This window comes from Pangasianodon hypophthalmus, chromosome 18 (genome assembly GCF_027358585.1).
Source record: "Pangasianodon hypophthalmus isolate fPanHyp1 chromosome 18, fPanHyp1.pri, whole genome shotgun sequence".
Classification (NCBI taxonomy): domain Eukaryota; kingdom Metazoa; phylum Chordata; class Actinopteri; order Siluriformes; family Pangasiidae; genus Pangasianodon; species Pangasianodon hypophthalmus.
The window spans coordinates 11,081,403-11,106,450 of NC_069727.1; the positions used below are offsets into that span (position 1 = coordinate 11,081,403).

At 38.6% G+C, this 25,048-nt stretch overlaps 1 protein-coding gene across 1 annotated transcript in view; it reads right to left on the reverse strand.

Annotated features, from left to right (window-relative positions):
• Positions 1-20,588, reverse strand: part of LOC113531778 (thyrotropin-releasing hormone-degrading ectoenzyme) — a 147,237-nt gene extending 126,649 nt beyond the window's left edge. Inside the window, exons 1-3 of the mRNA XM_026922677.3 lie at positions 20,145-20,588; positions 15,064-15,749; positions 8,927-9,200 (exon numbers count right to left, since the gene is read on the reverse strand). Coding sequence (XP_026778478.1) covers positions 8,927-9,200; positions 15,064-15,734 — 945 coding nt within the window. The 5' untranslated portion in view covers positions 15,735-15,749; positions 20,145-20,588. The remainder of the gene's footprint in view (positions 1-8,926; positions 9,201-15,063; positions 15,750-20,144) is intronic.
• Between the last annotated feature and the right edge of the window lie 4,460 nt (positions 20,589-25,048).

Consider the following 25,048-nt stretch of genomic DNA (forward strand, 5'->3'; position numbering starts at 1 on the left):
CTGGACTGGTGTTTATTGATGGTGTAACTGCTGATAAAAGTAGCAGGATGAATACTGAAGTATATAGAGCTATTAATATATTATATTATATAGAGCTCAAATTCAGTCAAATGCTGCAAAACTGATAGGACAGCGCTTCACAGTACAGATGGATAATGACACAAAACGTACCGCACAAGCAATCCAAGAGCTTGGAAATGGAATGTTCTTAAATGGCCGAGTCAGTCACCTGAACTCAACCCAATTGAGCATTCTTTTCACTTACTGAAGACAAAAGTGAAGGCAGAAAGACCCACAAACAAGCAGCAAAGGCCTGGTTGCAGTAAAGGCCTGGCAAAGCATCTCATGGGAGGAAACTCAGTATTTGGTGATGTCCATGGTTTCTAGACTTCAGGCAGTCATTGACTGCAAAGGATTTGCATCCAAGTATTAAAAATAATCCTAATATTTATGATTATTTATTATCTTCTTCTTAAATGTCTGTTAGCATGGAGTCCCACCAATAAGTGTTGGCCAATTCGTTCCTAATGCTTGGAGGAATATTTGCTTTGTCGGAAGGTCATTGCTGGATTATAACATGATTTTGCTCAGCAATTCCTTTATTTACAAGTGGTGGTCATGAGGTAAAATGATTTTGAGAATAGTATTAACAGTCTCTGGTTTGGCATGAAAGGGTATTGGCTTTTGTGTTCTTGGACCCTGGGCAAAAGGATATGGTGAAACTTAATAAGTGCCTCAAGTTTCTGTGGTCACTGTAAACACCAAAAGGCTGTTCTGCTTCCTTGAGCCAATGAGATAATTCTCCTATGGCTAGTCTGCTAATAGTAACTGACAATAGTATCAGTATAACCCATCAAATGTCCAAGTTGTATTCTGAGTATGTCATTAGCGAAGGCTTGGAATACCAAGAGGGCATACAACAAGTCAAACAGCAGGCCAATTTTTCATCATCCTCTCTGCTAGTGACTGGATTATAAGCACACCAAAAAGCACTAACATTTTGGTGAATATACAAGCAGATTTCAGCTGCTCAAGCACTGAAGGAACAAGTGCCAAGGGATACCGATATTTTACAGTAATTTGATTTAGACTCTAGTATTGAATGCGTAAATGAAGACCACACCCCAGAAAATACAGGTGATGCACAGGGTCTAATTTAACCCTGTTTTAGATCTCCCAACTCTTCCATCGCTTTGTTCGCATAAAGGGGCAATGGTTAGACCAGATCCTGGAGGAGTTGTATTTGATAAAAGGCACAGTCATACAGTGTATGGGCAGATAGGTGATCACAGGGTGAGGTATGCATGAGTCATAGCCATATTCTAATTTCATGTTCATGTTTTCGCGTCCCATGAAATTTGTGGATTGTGTGTTTGAAGCCAGGGTCATCCTGATACAATGGGCTAACTGGGGGATGAGATGACTACATATTTTCTTACTGTACAGATTGCTGGTGTCAAGGTACAGCAGTGTGCTGTAGTATGTTATTTCTTGTACTGGCAGGGGCGGATTTAGTCATTTTGGGGCCCAAGGCAAACACAGACATGGGGCCCTCCACATCTCTTGTTGTTGTTGTTGCAGTCTATGACTACTGCATAATATTTGGCTATTTTTACTCTCTCTACAATGGCATCAGTTGTACATTTTGCCACAAGGGAAATTAGATCATTTTGAATGTGCTTGCTTAAATAGGTGTCACTTAATTATTTTGCTTGAATTCTCCTCAAATGCTCTCACATCACTGGGTCAAACTGAGCCATTAATTGTACTTGTCCAAGGAAATTTCCATTACCAGACTCAAACAATCTGTCTGAGTGGCCACGAAATGCAAGATTGTGCTCTGCCAGATGGTTTACAGTAGCAATGAGTCTTCTCAAAATCTCTTTCCAGCGGTTTACTTCAATAGCAATTAGATCTTGGTTTACCTGATCTATAGCTGTGTTTGTTTTAAGTTTCTAAGAAAGATTGCACCAACTATCCATGTCTGTAATGTGTTCAGCAGACGTTTCATGCTGTCTGAAGTGGTCTGAAAGATTTTTCCAGGTGTTGAACCCATCCCCACTTAGCTGAGTGCCCTTTTCTCGGTTACCAAACAGGCGGCAACAAAAGCACATAACACAGTCATTTCTTTCACTGTACACGAGCCATGACCTCTTTATCTTTTCCCTGTTCTTCATTTGCAGGTAATAGTGGCTGCTAGTACATCTTCGCCCCTCATGATTTTTTGGATAAATTCTGTCTTTGATTTGAACTGGGCCTCTTTGCACTATTAAGCAGCGCTCATTGTCTGTAAGACGTTTTGGCCAGAGTGGTGGGTCATCTTTAAGTGTAACAAACACACTGGTCAGAATGACTGCTAGTGCTAGTAGTACTCATTAGTTGTTCATCTGTATCGCCATCTTCGTCATAGACAGCATCATCATCAACACTGAAAGTGAACATGGAAGTTTTGTTACCTGCTGTCGAAGGATTCTTGCATATAGCATCAGCAGCAGCATCACTTGAGCAGCCTGGGCTGGCATTGTCAGAAGCAACGGGGAGCTCCTCCTCACTAGCATTGCTATTGCTAGCACACGTAGTCTCGCAAGAATTCACATCGGCTTCTTTCTGCTCTTCAGCTTTTGCATCGTCAGTACGAGTCACAAAAAAGCTTGTTACCTTTGGCAACTTTGCTATAATCCTGTTGCTTTCCTCCCGCTTCCTCCTTTTCTCAGCACCGCTTGGATAGTTTCGCTTCATTTTCACAGAACTTTGCTCCATCTTCTTTGAACACCAATGGAATAGGGGTGGACCCTCCTGTGCAACACTAAAAATTAAGCATTCTGATGCCATTTTAGCGATAGAGTTTTAAAAATATATAATTTGCGCAAAGTAAAAAAACCTTAACTATAAGTTAATATGGGTTTTGGGGGCCCAAGGCAATTGCCGACCTTTGCCTAATGGTTAAGTCCGCCCCTGCCTACTGGTTTACCATCCAATGCTTCACATGTATCAGAGATCTAAGCAGGTGAGTTGGGATCCAGAGATGACGAATGCTTCCATGGCCTATGAAGTTCCCAGCTGCTCTGTTGTCAGTTAATACTGAAAAGATATAGTGGGTGTCTTAAAGCTGCAAGACAACTGAGAAAGAATGTTTTGCAAAAACAGATTTCTGGAATGTATGGGGCCATGGTTGATGCAATGAGATGTTTCCCTGTAGCAGAAGCACAGACATCTCTCCTGTCATTTCTGACATTCTAATGTGGTTAACATGGTATTTCTAATTTGCACTGGTTCACTCAACTAGAGTGTCCTCTCTCACTATGAGAGGACATAATCTTTTCTCTACTAATATTCTTTTGAGACAAATGTCAAGACTTAAGTTCATTAAGGTGTCTAAAGATAAATTTTGTGACAATATCCTTTCTGAGGACAGGTTTGTTTCATCCATTACCTGAAGCTATGCTATGCAACTATGAGGAATACTCTGCTTTAGTATATTGCTATTCTTTTGATATTATCAACCATTCACCACCCTCTTTTCCCTCAGAGAGATGACTGAAAATATTAAATAAAAGTTCAGCAAAGAGATGATATAATTATGTGATCTTTCCCTGTTAGACCAGATGCCAGTAGCCAAAACTAAAGCAAGTTCCGGTATCTTGGTATTGTCTGACACTGACTCTCACAAGAAAAAATGTACTTACTGTATATTATAACAATCATTGAAACAGAAATCCCAGGGCCATCTCCTCATTTCAGGACTGTTTTGAGCACACAGGCTGGAGCATATTCCTTCCTTTAAGACCATCACCACAAACACTAAGCAGAAGCTGTAGGTCAGTGAAGAAGTGTGTGCACTACTGGAAACCCAAAACACTGCCTTTAGGTCAGACGACAAGCTAGCCTTCCACATAGCAAGGGTCAGTCTGTTTCAGTCTATCAGAGAAGAGAAGTGCAACTATATACAAAGTATCCACAGACATTTCCTAGACAACAAAAGCTGTTGGCGCTTACAATACACAATCCTTACACCTGCCTAGTCAGGTGCTCAAGGGAGGTCCTGATCAGCTTATCTCCCTGAGCCCAGAAGTTGTCCCTGTGTGCTTCAAGATGACTACTATCTTCCACATGCCAATTATATCATATGTGTCCCACCTCAATGATTACTGGCCTGTAGCACTCAACATAAATCATCATGAATTTCTATGAGCAGCTAGTCATGAAACATAAAGAGCGGCTTTGCACCATATGACCAGTCAACCTCTGCCTTCACCAATCACTGACCCACTTGGACCAAAAACATGCAATTATGTGAGTATTCTGTTCGCAGACTTTAGTTCATTATTCATCACAATCATCACACATCTAATTATAGGAAAGCGGAGCATGCTAGATTTCAAAACCTCCCCTCAACTGGATCCTGGACCTTTTGACTGGGAGACCCCAGTCCATCAGGTATGGCGACATCACCTCCAGCACCACCACAATGAACTCCTGCGTTCCCCAGGGCTACACTATGTGGCCAAAAGTATGTGGACACCTGACTAATCACACCTGTATGTGTTTGTGGAACATCCCCAAACAGATTTAGTCCCCTCTTTGCTGTTATAATAACTTTCATTCTTCTGGCAAGGCTTTACACTAGATTTTGGAACATGGCTGTGGGGATTTGTGAATTAATGAAGTCTGGCACTGATGTCAGAAGAGAAGGCCTGGCATATAGTCTGCATTCCAATTCATCCCAAAGGTGTTCAGTGTGGTTGAGGTCAGGGCTCTGTGTAGGTCACTTGAGATCTTCCACACCAATACTGGCAAACTATGTATTCATGGAAATCATGGAAACGCTGTCATGCTGGTACAGGTTTGGGCTAGGCGCCATAGTTCCAATGAAGAGAAATCTTAATGCTACAGCATTCAAGGACATTCTAGATAATTCTGTGCTTCTGACTTTGTGGACCTGTTGTAACCAGGCTGGATAGGGATGGTTGCTTTTGCTCTATTTCATGTCTCACTAGAGATTTCCATTTGAGTTCAAGTCCGGGCTCTGCTTTAGCATTTTGAGACTTGAAATCATTGATGTGTTGGAAGTTTACCCTCTGGCCCAATCTGAGACCCTATGTGCTCTAGAGTAGGTTTTCCACAAAGATGACTCTATATTCTGGCAAGCCTCCTAGTCCCTGCTTCACTGTAGGGATAGAATTAGCCAGGTGATTAAATGCTCCTGGTTTCATTCAGGTGCATTGTTTTGTTTACAGGTCAAAGAAGCTAATCTTGTTTCTAAGACATGCAATTTACTATGGATTAGTTTTTGTCTGACTACCCCACCATAAACATCTGACTGGTGGATGGCTGCAGTTATTGTTCTTCTTCTGGCAAGTTCTCAAATCTCTAGACAGGACCTTCTAGACCTCCCAGATTTACCTTCCAGTGCTTGATCACCTCTCTGACTAATGCCAGTTTCCATTCTTTTTTCAGTTTGGCTGGGTGGCCAGGTCTATGAAGTATCTTGGTAGTTTCATTCAAAATGTCTGAATACTTGGGTAAAATAGACATCTCAGGCTTTAAAAATAACTAAATAAAATAAAACTTGTGTAAAGATCTGTTTATGCCTTTTTTGCAAATTGATTAGAAATCATTAATTAAATTAAGAATGTTTGAAAAGTGAAATACTTGCTGAGTTTACTGTACAGTGTGTATGACCATGTGTGTGTGCACAGTCAGTGTGCATGGTGACACAACTAAGTATGACAATGTGCCAACTTGTATATCTTGACACCAGGCTGATTCCTCTACTCTGATATGGCTCACATAGCTTCACCAGTTTGTCAGATGGGCTGACCAGATGAGCTTGCCCATCTAATGTGATTGATGAAGAGAGCTAGTGCATGGCTAAGTGCAAGAGACCACAATATTGAAAGTAAATGTAAAACTAAATGGGAGCGGTCATTGCTGAAAGAAATGACCCAGATGGTGGAGAAAGTAATTACACTAATAAGCACAGGATGCTGGCTCCTAAAGCCACTGATTAAGTTCTCAGGAAGGTGCTTGAGGGCAGAGTGAGGACTAGGTGAGATCACAACCACACAGTGGTGCTAGAATGAGTGTCTACTGAGGATGGAGATTATCTACTACGAAATTACTTTTTGAGATTCTAAATATTAAAGATAAGTACTGTATGTAAGGTTGGTGTTCCTTAACCCTTTAACAAGCACACACTGAAATACTTGTGCAAAAAATATTTGTATGTTAATTTATACTACTTGGATCACATTCAACAGCATTCCAATTTTTCTTTTCAAATTTACCCTTTAGATTTGGAATTATGGGCATCTACCAGCTTGAGCTGCCCATTTAAGATAGCAAGAGAAGGACCTATTGAGCACAATGGACCAGTGGTACAGTTTTACTTTTGCAACTACAAATTTATTGAATATTAAAGTGTTAAAGGAATATTAAGTGCTTAAATATGAAATTACATTCATGTTTTTAGGTATTTAGTCACCCACATACATGAGACAGGACAGGACCATGACTATCCTCTTCTATAAAAAAGAAAAAACAATCAAGCAAAATCTAACAAGATAAAATATACTACATATTTTACACACATAGTTGGAAACTTTATACTGTCTACTTAGGATGTACCTTGCTCATGGTGTGTGAAATGACGGGAATAGCTTCAACTACAAGGTGACAGTAACAGTTAGATTAGCTGCCTTGCAAATGAGAATCAGACTTAAAATTGCTTGAAATGCACAAACCGAAAAAGCACACCCAATAAATAAATAACAGATGTTATTTTTCACATCATTTTATCTTGCCGAATCCTTCTTGAACATTTGTGCTTGCTGATTACAGCCATAGGTGTTAAATAATTGAGGATTACTAAACAGATGATCGTGCTTGTTATTACCTATCAGATTTCACTCTAATTCTCTTCTTTAACTTTAATACTGCAACAGATGTGAGCTTATTCACTAAACACATCAAGTCTTTAGAGACTATGAGGAACTTTACAGACTGAGTATAAGACTAATTAAAAATATTTTAACTTGTTTAACTCAGACATAATCTGTACAGTTGGAGTAAATGGATCCAATTCTTTCCATACTCAATAAACTGTACCAGCATAAATGAATTATGTATGTGGAAAGTGCCCATCATTTCTTCCTTGTTCATAAGCCTAATAAACCTAAAAACAAGTCCAACTGCAATACAAGAGTTTACTGGAGAAATCACCTGACATTAGTAGCTGATGTATAAGATCTAGACTAAAGCATCAGTCATACCACATACAAATAAAATCTGCATGACCAAAAAGCCTGCTCACTTGAATGGGAGAGAATTCGATAAGCAGAAAAGGGATTTGCTTCTGCTAGCAGTAAATTTTATATCCACCTCCTTCAATTTGCTTTGTGCCAAGTTCATCTTTAAACCCACAAATCTGCCAATCTTGGATGCCTGGGGCAATAGGAAACCAGAATGGGGCTGGGGTCTTGGCTTTTTGAAAGACTGAACATGGAGAAACTGCTTATTATTAGAAGTCTAAGCACCAAAAGGGGTTCATGGGGCGGAGCAAAGTTTATAATATAAAGTTCATAATATGCAAAACCTATACAACTAGTACTAGGTTGTTTCAAACACACGGCCACTGTCAGCCAATCAGCTTTTAGCAGGCATTTCACATGATTATCATTGAGGTACTGTCACAACACTTTGGTCTCTTTATTGTTCTATGTAACTTAGGCAAGAATTAGCCACTGCGGATTATATGCAAAGATTGCTTGGACTCTGCAGTTCTATACTTGCAACTATATTTATTATGTTTCTGCTCCTCCACCAACATAATGGCTATCACTCACAAACAGCAAATAAGCTACCTGGCTATGGTTAGCTGATCACTGAACTACTACTTTCTCTCCAGAAACAAGTCAGACCTGGACTGCCCGTAATCTCCTGATTTTGCTTCACCCCAATGCCAAAATATACAATGCAAAAAATCTAGTGTAACTGTTACATAATACAATTATAGCTGTCATATAATCTTGTCTTTCTGTGAATGTAGCACTACTGCCAAACACAGGCTGCAGCCAGAAATCTGCCATATGATCTTGAAAACTGCAGTGTGATCCTAAGAATATTTATGGTAGGTTCATTTGATAAGTGTTGCAAGAAATTGTTGAATCATAAAAATGCAACTTCATAGTCTTGTGAATCTAACTTGATAACTGTGCCCATTTTTTTTTCTTTAAAACTTAATCACAATGCTTTCTGTTGGCCCGTTGTAAATTTCATCTGTTGGCTCCTCACACATGACTTGTTGCAAAACTCATCAGGCTCATACCCACTGGTTAATCTGGTAGCTGACCAAGGCTGTCTTTCCAAGTATGCTTGGGTTTATAAAAGAATCACAGAGGTCTTGGATCCTCTTTTACAACAGCATCCTATGTGACTGCATATTCCTTCTTTCTGTACATGTTTATTATGCATTACTATCAAGGTTTTCATCTCAAACATATAGTATATACAGTATGTGTCACAGCCCACGATAGTGCCCCTCCTTGCCAAGAGAGGTTACTGTTCTCAGAATTGTAATTCATTTGTTTACATTCTGTTCACTTTCTCACTATATAAGCACATGGTTATTGCAAAGTCTTGCAAATACCTCCCTCATTGCCTGCTCTCTGTAGGACTACTATTTTGGATTAAACTTATTGCTGATGATTAATGCCTGACTGTGTTTGATGTTTGCCTGTTTTTTAGCTTTGAATTTTGATTGTGTTTTAATAAATGTACAAAGATCCTCACACTTTACCAAGTCTGGTTTTCACACATTGTTAATGTACTAGCTATAGTTCTAAACATAAATTGCTATTAGAAAGCAGAGTAAATTTCCGTACTGTACATGTTAATGCAGGGTGGGTTATGAACCCTTCAGACTTACCACAACTCCGCTATCTGTGATCGCCTCTCGGTATGTGAAGTTGCATACTGCCCAAGCCAGATAGTAAGTGGACATGCGAGGTGTCCTGTAAAAGTGATTGGTGACCCAGCCATCCTCATCCAGGCTGGATGCCTCAGTAGGCATGTTAGAGAGGGACTGGTAAGAGGCATCATGCCTCAGTCTTACAGTGAAGGTGGCTTTGTAGATTGGCTCATCAAAACATGGGAAAGCCTTCCTTGCATGAGTCGGTGAGAACTGGGTCACAGCGAGATACCTGCAAAGAGGTGAGAAAGTGAGAGAAAAGGTGCGTTTGAAAAAAGGATGGAGAAAGGAGAGGATGAGACAAAGATAAGATTTTGAGAGAAGAAATTGAGAATAAGGACAAAGGAAAAGAGTGATGAAAAAGAACAGGAAATTATGAGCGAATAGAAAAAAGATTCAACAAGAGACCCTGAATATGTCAAAACTTTATTTTAAGTGAACAATCAATCACAACTGAAAAAGTAATTTCACCTTGTCTTAGCTCTTTTAAAAGTTTAACTGTGACTTTTAAAAGCTCAAAAAATTGTGGAAGACTTCCTGATGGCAGCTTCATTTGATGTACACAGAATTTCTTACACAGAATCAAAATATGCTGTCCAGCAATAAAAATACTGCATAGAGGTAAAAAAGCATACAGCATAGTCTACCATATGCATACAGCATGACCTATCAGTTGAAATGTTTCTATGAAAACAATTTAATATAACTATATAATGTGCAGTTTATAGGCTGTTATAGATTAAACTGCACGTGAAGCCAACCAACCGCATCTTCTCAAAATGCTGCTCATGCAATGTCAGGGGTGGCGTAACCACCCCATTCTGAATGCTAGAGTTCACAGATGCCCACAGATTCTGTGCTTCTGTGATTGATAGGGAAGAAGGGGTGACATACTCTCTCTCCTATCAATCATAGCAACACTAGCCAATCCTGGGAGTCTGCCACCCCTCCCTCCCTGAGAGCACAGACAATTTTCTCTTGGCCTCCTGGCCACCCTTGGCTGTGGCATCATCGGGATTTGAACTTGCAAATGCTGGATGATAGGGCTTGGCAGTCAACAGTGGCAGATACTGCACAGCTCCTGAAGAATGTCAGATAGAGAGTAAAAGTCAAAGGAAAGTGTGGGCTGAGAAGAACAAAGAACTGAGACTTCCAAAGCTTCACTGTTTGCAAGTAGTCCTGCACTGCATTAGCATCGCCTGCATTACAAGCTGTCAGAGAGAAGATTCCTGATCAGTTATCTCTCTGTTGTCATTTTAGGAATAAAAAAGTGGCCTCCTGAACTCCTTAAAAAAATCTAATTACGTTCAACTTCATGCAGAAGTTGAGTCTAAATTTTCCTCTATCGTAGCTAAGGTTATGATTATGCTGAAATCGGCATTGAACTACATTACCCATCAGCCCCTGCATGTTACATGTCCCACCTAGCACTCACATCTGTTCTGTGTTCCCCTTAATAAGCACCCCTATTTAACTTCTGGTTTCTGTGTGTTTCATTGCCAAGTTTTTGTTGTTGTGATTGTGCGTAGCCAAGTTTATCATAGTGTTGCTCATAGCCTGAGTGTTTTGCTTTGTATTTCCTGTTCAGGTTTATGTTTCTTGTCTGCACTGTTTTGGATTATTTGTTTGCACTTTCTTTAAATAAAATCTGCACTTGCATCCGCCTCCTCGGCAATAATCGTGACACTAAGCAGGTTGAGACATGTCTGAAATAATCTAGTTCTGTATACTCTGGTTCTAATTCTTGTGTGCTTTGGGGGGCAGATTCTAAAATATTATGATATTATTTCAGTCTTTTACATACTTCCACAATTAGGTTAAGGAGAAGTGTATAAAAAAACTCAATGAGTAGCTGGGGGTTATTCTCCACATGGTCATACCCACTCAGCAGCTGACAGCTTGATGGAGATTCCCATTAGGGCTCTCCAAAGAAAAAGTTAAGAGCTAGTCTAAGAGTGAGTGGAGGAAATGTGGACTTCCCACTCAGGAGATTTGGATAACATCATCATCTTGCTGGAAGATTGCCAGCCAGCCAAATTTGTTTTGTTTCATGTGCCTGATGCTAAACTGACGGAAGTAATTGCATGGGTCCTCTGATTTCAGATACTGCTGCAAAATATTTTATTATTCTGACTATTACAAATAGAATGGAAATATCTGGGGAACACAATGTTGTTAAAACTACAAAAGTCAACAAAGTGTTGTATGCCTAAGAAAAAATGTACGATACAAAGAGTCAATCAGCTAAGACCTGTTCGCAAAGACCTGTCTAGAAAAAATAGCTACATGGATTAGGTACAAGGACGTATCTGTAAAACTAGAGTACCCACACAGCGACCTATTCCATAACATTTAGGTGCCTTTTGGCAAAGCAAGATGTCACATATCTTTTACTGAGGATAGCATAAAGGCCTGATTGGTGGAGTAATGCAGACACTGCTGTCCTTCTGGCAGGTTCTCCAACATTACTAATATGTTTTTCACTTTGGTTTAGACCCAAAATGAGATGAATATTTGTGAACCATAAAAGTCTGATTAGGTAAACTTCAGGGAAATGAGCTGTTAAGCCACAGGACAAATCCTAAAGTCCTTCCTCTTGGCCAAACTTATAATTGGCCAAACAGATTGAGATGATTACTAGCTAGTTAACTAGTGTGGATGAACTCAGTTGGTGGCTGTAGATTTGGATGCAGGACTTCAATGGCATTGATGTGAGAATCACAATGTTTTTGGCCAGAATGCCAAAAGAAATCTGGGATTTGAGAGTAGCTGCCAGGAGCTGGCTTGTGTCAAATCATTTGCCAACATCCTCTTGTGAAACAGAATGTGCCTGGGGCTTCCCACAGCCCAGACCCCCTGTGTTAAACTGGGTTTTTTCAAACCCAAAGTTTATAGCCAGTTTTGTTCTACACTGCATCCTAGACAAAGTGCTATGTGTGTATCGATATAAAAGGGACTGCCTGTGGCACAAATGGTCACTAGGGTCAGCTGCTGCATGGGTGAAGGGTCTACAGACTCTATTTTTTTTTTGTATTAGAGCAATATGGAGCGCTGAAGTAAATGCAGTGTGTCCAAGAACAGGCCATTCATGGAGATGAAAATAAATCCTGGACAAGTTCCATGCACCCAGGATGAGAGAGTGTTTTTTTATTATGCTAACCCAAAAAAATCACAGCATGACTTTATATCATAGAAGTCTACAGCATGTACACTGTATACCCACCACCATTTTGGAAATATTATCTGCTCTGAAATATGTAATATTTCCTCAGAATTATTGGGCCATTACAGAGCTACCAGTGTTTCACGTAATGTGAGTAATTCAGCTCAGCCTTCTGGCACGCCCAATGTCCACAAACTCAGAGTCTACTCTTTTTTTTTTCACTCATCCAATTTTTACTCTTAATGTCACCAAACTGAGGGTCAGATGAGCATTTGATCCTGTACAACCTGTCATCCCCACAGCACTTTGTCCACAAAAGGCAAAAAACAATATTAGAATGAGGCTTTTCATATGCTAATTGCTCTCTAGCTGTAATGGACTTGGATCTCAAAGAGACCCTGAAAGAAACTGAAACTTGCCAGATGTAAAACTGTCGATTAAAGGCAATGAGAAATGTCAAAAACTATTTTAAAAATATTTTTAATGACAATGCAAATAAAACACTGTGGAATTCAGTTTCCATACTGTTTATAAAAGAAACTTTCTCACAGAGTCTCTTTAGATGGTACTGGCATTAGAGGTGAGAACCTGTGTTGAATATCTGATAAGAAACTAACTAACTTCTAATACTGTAAAATACTGGTTTAATTTTGTCTTCAAATGGTGGAAATGGACTTTCACAAATTTAACACCTGCCCTTTGGTCAAATTAATTAGCACACATAATTGCTGTTTCTGAAGTAGCTTTTAGGCTTACTAAATCCAACAAAATCTCTTATCACATCCGAATAAATCTACACATATTTTCCAAATGAGGGAATTTTCTGCCATATTTGACAACTTCGGTTTTTATTTGATAGCTTCAGTTTTGCAAACCGTATCCAAAATAATTCAGTAAGGTTGTCTAGTAATTATACCTTCCAAGATTAACCTACCATAAGCTACAAAAATAAAGTTAGATTATATTATACACTCCTACAGAAGCGATAAGTCAGTCTCATTTTTCCATTAGCTATGCTACACTGTACTGTGTGTGTGTATGTGTGTGTGTGCGTGCGTGCGTGTGTGTGTGTGTTTGTGTGCATGGTGCCCTGCAATGGACTGGCATCCCAGTCAGTGTGTATTCCCGCCTTACACTCAGTGTTACAGAGATTTTCTGGATTTCTGGCTGTGGATACACAAGACCCTGACCAAGCAAAAGAGGTTACTGAAGATGAATGATAATTTGCTCAATAGCTTCCTAAATAGTAGCTCCACACTTTTGTGGTGAGGAAGTTCATATGCATTCATATTTGAATGACTTGCACCTATTCAACATGCGAGTTCACAAGCACTGTTGGGGTCCACCTGAACAGCAGACTGGACTGGAATATAACTTTTTATTATTATATTCTATTTTATTTCATATTAATGAACTTAAAACCTTTTCCATAGACCTTGAGAGAATGCAAGGGAACAACATGAGCATCTCTGCAAGAGAAAAGGGCATGAACTTGGGTGAAGGAGAAGCGTCCGTTGCTATTCACATGTTGTTTGGCTCATCTTTCATTTAATTTGGGAGAAAAATACTGCTATTTTGGCATGTTTTTGAGTGATAACTCATACAAGCCTTCTCCACTGTTTTTGCTGAGTTCCTACACATAATTTTGTAACAGTTGGCAGGTCAGATAATACAATATAGTCAGTGATAAACGTCACTGGATATCACAGCAACCTAATATCATGTAGGGACAATAATATAATTATATCGCACATGCCCAACACCAGTAAAGTATGACTTGCATCACATTCTTGACAATCAGACGGCTCTAAAGCAATGCCCCTACAGCTTCGTGAAATACGTGCAACATCACACATTTTAGGTTAACTGCAGAATCATTCAGAAGTACATGTCTGCTATAAAAGGCTAACTGGAGTACATCATCCTCCGTGGTGCAAAAGTAATCAATTAACACTGACAAGCAGGATTTTGATCTTTTAGGTAGAAATGCCCCAAACTATATATTCATTAAGGCAAAAATGCAAAACGCAAAGAATGGTTTTCCTCCTTGTTTTAAAAATATATCCTGCCTAGACCCTGTTAGTGAATTAACTTGCACATTTTTTCCAAGTATTATCAAGCTTGCACGTATCGTAACACACAAATATTTTGTATATCTGGTCCTCAGTAGTTAATTAACTTCCACAGCATTAAATTAACAAGTACAGTGCCAGTCAAAGGTTTGGTGACATATACTCATATACTATTTTCCTCACTCTAGAATTATAGTAAATACATTGAAATACATTATGAAATGACATATATATAATTATGCTGCAACCAAACAAAGTAGCCTTAATGAAGATTTGCACACTCTGAGCATCTCTCAGCAGTTGCATGAGCCCCCTTTTTTCTGCTTTTCCAACAGTATTTTCTAGTATTCTAGTATTTCTAGTATTTCTTGTATTTCTTTTTTTTGTTAGACATTTTACTAAATAAAGAACTAAATAAAGAAATAACTAAATAAATTAAAGATATTAATCTCACTATTTCTTTTGACCTTGGAAACAAATTTCAAGCCTTCAAAGCCTTTAAATCAGAGGGATCAAAGCACAGTCAAGGGTTACTAAACTTTTGAAATCTGTACTTATACAAACATTGTAAGAGCTCATTTATGGTACATTCAAATTGAACTGAACTGTCTATGATTGTTCAAAGTTGTGTTAATTCAATGACCTTCACCATCATACTACCTTTTAATTCCAACATACACCGTATTCCAAATTTCAAATCCCAGACCTTCACCATCATACTACCTTTTAATTCCAACATACACCGTATTCCAAATTTCAAATCCCAGTTTTTAATTAACACTTACAATGTTTATACAAGCCCAGCTGGACATGTACTAAAGATTTTGCTTTATTGCATCAAACTACACTTGTCTAATTACCTTTTCTCTCCGTGCAGCAGGTATGAGCTGCGGAAGAAGCCCAACAGTTCGTTTTCAATTTGAGCTTCAAATGTGATGTTGAGCTTGTATGTTCTGAGTGGCTTCATTTCTCGGTGCAAAGTGATGACATAGACCTGGTTGGGAGCATAGTGGAACTGCCGGTGGATCCTCATTGCACCTGGTTTTTTATTATCTGAGTACACAGCCACCTTATCCACATCCAGCCTGTCCGCATGCAGCACGATGAACTTGGTTGCGTTCACACATTCAAACTCGATGCTCACCTTTCCAGAGAAGGTATAATTGTCCATGTACACAGAAAGCTGGAGGTCATAGTGGCGTGGGCGTAGTGTGGCTGGTAAGCGTGAATGGCGCCACGGCTGCAACTCTTCCCCTTTATGCTCAGAATTTCCATCTTGCAACTGATTGGACCCATTACCAGGTAGAACAACTCTCTCACTGCCACCGCTGCATTTCTCAAAGCGGACACCCAGCATCACAGCAATGGCTGTCACCACAATGAGGGTGAGGATGGAGATTGCGAAAGCAAGCACAAGTCTCTTGTGCACAGTGATGTGTTGTTCAGTGGTCCGGGGACGCACCACCACACCGTCAGCCCACTGGTCGGACAGCGCCCGGCCATTCCTCATGCTCAGGTCCTCAATCCCCATTAAAACTTTGAGTCACTGCAAAGAAGTGGAGGACAATTGTTGCAACAGCTCATGGGAAACAGCATATGTGCTAATTTATATTTCATAGTTTTAGTATTTGGAACACTATTACAGTCAGATTGTGCTACACTATAGAATTACATATACCTACCAACACCTGAAAAACTGTTTCAACAGTGTGGAATTAAAACATATATGAGGTAACTGATGCTTACATTATTGGAAAAGGCTTTTTGTATACCTACAGGGCTGATTTAAAGCTTCAATGTTTATAAGATAAGCTGTACTCACACAGATCCTATAAGAGTTAATTAAAGTGATGTCATGTTAGGTGCCAGTTCCAGTTATAACACTTAAACTAACAATAACTAACAATTCAACTTAGTTAGCTAAGTAACTTAGCTGTTATTAGCATTGGCTATGCAAAAAAAAAAATTAACTCCTAGCTGAGCTATCACTTGATAGATAACTAGTATTAACCAAACATAAACTTGTAGGTAACACTTACGGTAATTCATTCATTAACCATACATAATGTATAATTTGATTACACAGAAAAAATCCACATATTAAAAGTAAATGTTGGGTAAATTCAGATATACTGGAACAGATTCTGAATCTCCAGTTCCACACTGATACATTTTCCACAGCATATTACACATTTCTGGAATCCTCACATTTATTTGGGACTGCATGTTTGTAAATTTGGGACACATGTTTTAATTTGGGACAGCATGTTTGTAAATTTGGGAAACATGTTTTTATTTGGGACAGCATGTTTGTAAATTTGGGACACATGTTTTAATTTGGGACTGCATGTTTGTAACTTTGGGACACATGTTTTCACTGTCTTACTTTCATCCACAATGACACCTTTTTAAAAAATTTTATTCGTTGCGCACTTCATGGCATGAATAAAATTCTAAATTTCAATAACAAGATTTCACCAAATTCATCATCAACATATCCTAATATTGTATGAACCTTTTTACCACAATACCAACAATAACAGAACCATTTCCAAATCATTTCTAAAATTCATTGTGAATAGGTCAGGTAAAGATCACAGTTGAAAAAACCACTAAAAAGCACTATTAAAGGCACTAAAGACATTTTATTTCTTAATTTGCACTACACAAAAATGCACTACACAAAAATATAACATACACATCCTGGGCAGATTAGTTGGGTTATTTGTTCCATTATTGAATTATTTAAAACAAATAGAGGTTGGGTTAGATATTCCATTCTCTGGACGGCATTTTAAACTTTAATGGTCCTGACAGAACATATTGATATCCAGGCTGCTGTGCTCCTTAAAAATAAAATTAGTATTACATGGGGGAAATAAGTATTCAGGTATTATTTTTTGTTATTTAATATACTTCCAGTGCATGTATCCGCTTCAAATTTAGACTCATAATGTCTTTTGAATTTGTACTTGCAATGCAAATATGAAAAAGTAAAGCATAAACAAACATATGTTTGAAAATGCAAAATTGATTGGGGAAAAGTGTTCAGAAGCCACAAATTAACAACATTATTACTCTGTTGCAAAGATGTTGTGGGCAATTACAGCTTTCAGCATTTGCGAAAAGATGTATGGTAATTAGCTTTTTGCAGCATTATAGTTCAATTTTGCCCAATTTCTCTTGGAATTCTTAAAATTCTTGGAAGTCTTAAATTCACAAAGGTTACAAGGGTCCCGCAATTTCAAAATAATAAATAAAGGCTATAGGCCATGCCAGCACCTTCGGCTTCTTTTTTAAACACCAGTCTTGGGAGTTGTTGTACATCCTCTCCCCAGATTCAGTTTATTGGTTCTTGAGATTAAATTCTCCTCCAAAATATCCTTGTACATTGCTCCATTCATGTTTCCTTCAATGACGTACAATACCCCAGTACCATTTGCAGAGAAACAGCCCCATATCATGATGCTTCCACCTCCACACTTCACTGTGGGTATGGTGTTCTTGGGATCATATCTGAAACCTTTCTTTCTATTTTTGTTTCGTCTGACAAGAGTATATTGTTCCAAAACAGTTCTGATTTGTCTAGATGCTTTTAGACAAGCATCTCTGTGCTTCTTTTTGAGCAAAAGGTGTTTTACATGGGGTGTTGGATTGGAGATGATTGCGGCACAGTTCATTGTTCCCTGTGTAACTGCTGTTTCTGCTGCTTTCAGGTCATCCTGCAACTCTTTTCGAGTGACTGCTGGCTTCTCTCTTACCCGCTTTATCATTATTCTGAGAGCATGTTGTGAAAACTTCCACTGTGCACCTGTCTGGGGAACGATTAGTCACGGTTCCAGGTACTTTCTCCCTGCATATTATCTAAACAGTTGTACTGACAGAGATGTTTAAAGTCTTTGCTATGGCTCTGTAGCTTTTTCCATTAAAGTGTTGTTTAATAATATTCTCCCTGAGAACTTTAGGAAGCTCCTTTACCTTCACCATGTCTGCTACTTGTTGCACGACTTTCTTCAGTGGCAATATCTTTTATATTGACACCAAATGTAATATGCATGAGAGAATTTTTTACAGCATGTATATGTGGAGCTTGATTTATTTTTATGGTACCTATACATATTTTTAATATAGTGTCTGGATATTTTTTTCCATGTCACTTCTAGTTTTTAGACGTACTGTATCTTTGTCTATGCTTCATTATGTGTATAAATTTGAAGTAGATATATGTACTGGGAGTATATTAAATAACGAAATAATGAAAACAAATGTGTCTGAATACTTAATTCCCCTCACTAGCCTCTTCACCAATGTTGTTAGCTGTTTTCAGGTAATTAACTCTGCCTCATAATCAATCAATCATAAAAAAACTCATTCCAGTTACATATAGTTACATATAGTTACATAGACATGTTATTTTTGGTAGTTGTTGTGTATGTCCCAAAATAACCTTGCAGGCATTACCCAATCAAGTTCAAATATAAAATGAGTGTATTTTCATGACTAACATCTTTTCTGTTACCCAGTGCACTATTTAAAAATAACCCAAAGTTGGGTTACTAAAACAAAAATACAGCTAGTGAGAGGCAGTTCTGCAAGTGGAAATGCCCTGCTGTTGAGACAGGTCAGAGGAGAATGGCCAGAGTGGTTTGAGTCGACGAAAAGGCTACAGTAACTCAAATAACCACTCTTTACAACCGTGGTGAGCAGAAAAGCATCTCAGAATGCACACATAGCCAAACCTTGAGGTAAATGTTCTACAGTAGCAGAAGACCACATTGGGTTCTCCTGTCAGCCAAGAACAGGAATCTGAGGATACAGTGGGGACAAGCTCACTAAAACGAGACAGTTTTGGAAAAAAATGGAAAATCATCACCTGGTCTTTTTTCCGATCTTCAACTTTTGCTGAACCTGTACCCACTGTAGCCTGTACCTGCATGATTTTAGGCATGATTAGCTAAATGCATGAATAAGCAGGTCTATGTGTTCCTAATAAAGTGAAGACATTTTAATACCCAGTGATTTCTTTATGTCCTGCTGTAGGGCATCGAGCAAAAGTTAAAAACATTAGCGTACCCTCCATATCCCACCATGAAGACGATTAAAAATAAAGGAGCTGAAAGCGCAGCACTGAATTTAGTCTATCTGAAAGCAGACTGAACAGCTTCAGTGAGCCTTGGCATATAATCTACAAGTCTCTGGAACTAGAGGGATGAACCATTCTTCCTAAAGATAGAGCATCAGTCGCTGTTTTGATGACAGTAATGGAGAGCGCTGCCTAACACGTCGGTCCAAAATCTTCCACTGGCAGGAGATCTTGTGACTGTGAAGGCCACAGCATGTGATTTATATTATTTTGTATATTAAATCATAAAACCATTCAGTGAGCCCTCATACCCTGTGGATGGGGACATCCTATCATCCTGGAAAATATTACTCCCATAGAAATGTTTCATCACAGGATAAAGGTGATCAGTTAGAATAACTTCGTAATGATTTGCAGGTCCCTTTAACGGGACAAGTTGACCCAGACCATGTCAGCAAAAAGCTCCTCACAGCATAACATAGCGTCCTTATTTTCGTTTACATTTTCACCCGTTTGTATGTCTATTTTTAGCGGGCGTGCGCATTTCTCTTCCAGTCTCCCTGACACGAATTGTAGCGTGCACAGGACTGGCATGAGCGACAGTGTGGGAAGGGAGGACAGATCGCGGCTCTACAATAACCTCCTTAAAGCATGAGGCTGCGCGCGCTAACGCAAGCTTTCTAACGTGAGATTATCCTTCACATCACCGGGGAATGAGATCTGCTTAGTGAAGTTTTTTTTTTTTTTTTTTTTTAAAAAACACCTGCACAGATACTCATCCACACATTATCCAATGTTACACCGGGCTGCTAAAGTCAACGATGTGTAGATATACTGCAATCTGATTGAGATTCTTACCAGCGCTTCAACTTAACGCAGCATTGCCTCCAGCTCGCGCTGCTCCTGAATCTTCGGCCCCGCCGCTCGCTCTTTAACGCTCACATCCGCCTGCAGCACGTGGGGGGAAAAGCTGTGTGCGTTCTGTGATCAGCGCGCGCCCCCGCTCACGACTGGAGCCCACATCAGCGCGCGCGGTTTAGCGCTCGTTTTCGCGGTGCTGCATCCCGCGAGCTCGCATGCACATGTTCCCAGCTACCTTTAGCTCATCAGCTTCACCTGCGTCTCTCTCTTCCTTCTGTCTCTATCGCCCTGACTTTCTGTAGTTCCCTACTGCGCTCTGTCTCTCTCACCCCTTCTGTCTCTATCACTTTGACACTCCTCCCTCTTTCTCTCTTCCCCACTGTCTCTTTCTCTCTCTCTTCTCCTCTACTGATCTCATAGCTGCCTACACACTTGCTCACACGTCCTCTGTGTGTGTGTGTGTGTGTGTAAAACAGCGCGGTTGAATTCTCGAATCTGATTGGTCAGAAGGTGTGGATTAATTTTATATAACAGCACGGCTCGGACAGTAGTTCCGGCTGTAAAATAAATGATAGGTTTATATTAATGCGCTCGTTCTAATACCTTATTGTTTCTATAGTAACAGCTCATACACAGGGACTTGTATGGCGAAAGCCTCACATAACCTAAGACTAATAATAAACGGATTAAAACCGTGTTTTTTGTTTAACAAAGAAAAGTGTATAATAGTTGATGTGATGAAGTTTTTTTTTTTAAGAAGACATTTATGTAACATTTATAGAAGGAGTCACTGGGGTCAGCACTTTGTTACAGTCACAGTGCTTTGTAAATTTTTCTTCAGGTCTTCAGGACAAAAGAGTTTGTGCTTTCCGGTTTCTCAGTAAACTGACAAGCTGACTTTTTTGTCTAATTAACTTCTTTAAGGGAAAAATTTCAGGAGAGGCTGGTGATGGAGCAACTGTTTATAACATAAGCATAAACAGGAACTAACTTGTCTCACTAATGCTCCATAACATTAAATGTAAATATAAACAGTTTTTTGTTTTTTTTAAAAAAAAAGTGATATTCATTAATGAATTAAATTTTGTAACTGTTGGCAAATCTCTGTGGTATAAAAATAACAGTAATGGTAACTGTATCACCCTGGTGGTGTTTTTCATTACATATACACATCATGTGTATTATAACTTATATATATATATATAATGTCTTTGTATGTTGTAGCATTATGATTTCTCTTCACTGACAAACTAAGAGGTCCAAACCTGTTTCAGCATGACAATGCCCCTGTGCACAAAGTGAGGTCTATGAACACATAGAACACATGCCAAGGTTGGAATGGAAGAACTCGAGTGTCCTGCACAGAGCCCTGACCTCAACCCCACTGAACACCTTTGGGATGAACAGGAACACCAACTGTACCCCAGACCTCCTCACCCAGCATCAGTGCCTGACCTCACTAATGCTCTTGTAGCTGAATGATCACAAATCCCCAAAGCCACATTGTAAAATCTAGTGGAAAGCCTTAATAAACAAGTGGAGGATATTATAACAGTAACAAGGGACTAAATCTGGAATGGGATGTTCAAAAAGCACATATGGATTAATTACTGTAGTATATATATATATATATATATGTATATATATATATATATATATATATATATATATATATATATATATATATGTGTGTGTGTGTGTGTATATATATATATATATATATATATATATATATATATATACTTTCTAAAGCTTATATATATATGAGAAGGGAAGGAAGTACTCATGATCCGCTTACTACCTCATCTTATGGCATGGGCATGTATGGCTGCTAAAATGGAACTAGTTCCCTTGTATTTGCTGATGATGTGACTGCTGACAAAAGCACAGGATGAATTCTGAATTGTGTATAGGGCTATGTTATTTGCTCAGATTCCACTAAACACTTCATATACTGTAGTAGACAGCACAGTGAGTCCTGCATTATTCCTCTTATACCAGTGCAAACCGGTACACATTTTTCTTTATTAAAGAATACATTGCACTTTTATCCATTTATAAGAAAATTTAATGTTGTGGAACATCCACAAAACAAGTTAGATCTTGCTATCACTTACAGAGCCTTGCAAAAGTCTTCAAATCCCTCAAAACTCATCAGATTTGTTTGGATTACAAATGACACTTAAACAGATTGTTCGAGGCAGTATTTTTTATTGCAAACCAATATGCTCTTAAAGTAAATTTTCAAGCCAATTCATTATTTGTCAGCAGTTCAAAAAAAAAACTGAGAAATGCTGTAAGTATTCAGCCCTTAGACTAGAATTTGGTAGAACAAATTAGACAAAAAGTGTAAAGTACATGTCCTTGGAGGCTTTACCTGAAATGGAAAACTTAAGGGAGTAACTTTCCTTTCTAAAGCTTCTACTTGCATAAACCTTGACCATAGCTTTTTTTCTGTTTATTTTTAACATTAAACGATGCAATACAATGCAAGTCTCTGTGATTTTGTTGTTACTATAGACATTATAACATATTATAACAAGCAAATTTAAATATAAACCTGTGGTTTACCTCGCCTCCACCACTCTTAATCAAAATTGGAATGCAACAGTGCCTTGGTGTAAATGTGCTTAATGTATTTATAGTACTTTTTAAGAATGTACTAAACTATACTTTGGTAAGGGTAGCTACACTGGAAAATAATGTTTATCTTCAAAGTTAAAGTTCAAATCTCAATCATTTACTTGCAAGAAATCTGATGCATAACCAGATTTATGAAACAGTACTGATTACAAAGTCATCTAATAGTTAAACTGACTGATCGGTACATTGCTGTGTTCTATTATAGCTTCCTGTGATTGCTGTGCTTCACCTAAAACACACAGACACAAGAAGATGGGAAAGTGAACAGAAAGCGAGTAGATAGGTGGGATGAGGTGGGAGGTAATCATACACAACTGAAGGAAGGGCAATGTGCAGAAATTTCATTAGTTGCATTTTATATATCATTTTCCCCATATCATCATTTTAATTCATTGTCTAAAATGGCATTACAAATTTTTCTTCAATGGGATGCTTCTGACAAATTATGGGTAAAGGGGAGGTACCGCATTAGCCAGGGCCTCCTTCTCTGAATGTGCTAACCCTCATTCCTACACACATTCTCTTCTACCAATTCTCTCTTCCTCTACGCCTTTCTATTACCTTACATTTATGTTTCATTTCTCTCTCTCTCTCCCTCTCTCTCTCTCTATACCTCTATTCATCTTTTGCTCTATCTCTATTTATCTTTCTATATATATACATTTTTCACAATCCTTTTCTCTTCATCTTTCACTACTTGCTCACATCTTATTTCTTTTCCTTTCTTTTTTCTTCCTTTCTGCCCCCATATCTATTGATGTACTCTTTCTCTTTGTATTTTTCTTTCTGTTTCTTGTCTGTCTCTCTTTTTCATTGTTTATTTCTATATTCTATTTTTTCCTGGTTCTCTCTATATGTCCCCTTCTTCTTTCTGTTTTTGGTCCCTCATATCAACACCATGTTCTATCATTTACACACACACAGAGAGAGAGAGAGAGAGAGAGAGAGAAAGAAAGAAAAACAGAATGTTATATAAGCATCTACAAATGAGAGACAGGTGTGCCATGTTAATTTACTCACTCCCCCACACTCCCGCTGCCATTAAACCACGCCCCCACCTGCCACATGAATGAAATTGGAGGAGTTACATTACACTGCCTAATTATTACACCTCGGCATAAGAAACATGGAATAAAAATTTAGATAAAGGAAATGTTTTTGACCCATTGTCATTTGATGATCCATTTGAATTCATACAGTCATTCATGTTCAGTAACCAATTTATCCTGCTCAGGGTCAGGTGGATCTATCTATCCCATGGATCCTGGATGCAGGGCAGGAATAAACAGAGAACCCATGGACCCAGGGAGAACATGCACAGAAGCTCCACACAGGCAGTAATCTGAGCTCACCAGGGAAGCTGAGGCTGTGAGGTGAGGTGGCAATGCTACTACTGTGTCAGCACATTGAATAGGATTAGCACAATATAGTTAGTTGGAAGTGTCTGTAGAGAGCCTGAAATATGTACTAGCATAAAAGATGAAAACCACATTCAATAATTTTGTTTCAAATGGTACATTGATTGTGAAATATTGGATTAAACAACTTTTATTTAATGGTATGTATTTATACTGGATGGAAATTCTGTCAATAATTCAGTTATTTGAAGAGTTATTTTCTAGAGTGCATAAGCAGTAGCAATACAATGAGCAGTAGTGTTTTTGCTGAGATGTACACTATAAGGCCAAAAGTTTGTGGACACCTGACCATCACACCCATATGTGAGCCTTCCTCAAACTGTTGCAACAATGTTGGAAGCACACAACCCTATAGGATGTCTTTGTATGCTGTAGCATTACAATTACCCTTGACTGGAACTAAGGGGCCTAGCCCAAACATGTTTTTTGTTTTTTGCAACATTCTGTATAAAATCTAGAGACTGGTGTGCATTAAAATCCCACAATATCAGCAGTTTCTGAAATGCTCAAACCGGCTGGTGAGTGTATGTAAGAGGAGGTACTGTAACAAAATAAGCATAAAGTTATTTAAAATGTATGTTTTGAATTTACTAATTTTCAATATGATTAAGGTTCAGGTTAATTCAGACAGTCTTAAAACACAAATAGGAAAAGTGGGGTAAGATGCATGAATGGATGGATAAAAATAATAGATAGATAGATAGATAGATAGTATGTTTCTCTTGTCTCTGCCTATCTATCCCTTTCGCTCTCTGGTTATTTCTTGGTGTCTGAATGACTCACTCCTTATTCTGTAGCCAGAGGCCCCAAGGACATATCCCCGTTGGTTTGTTTTCAATT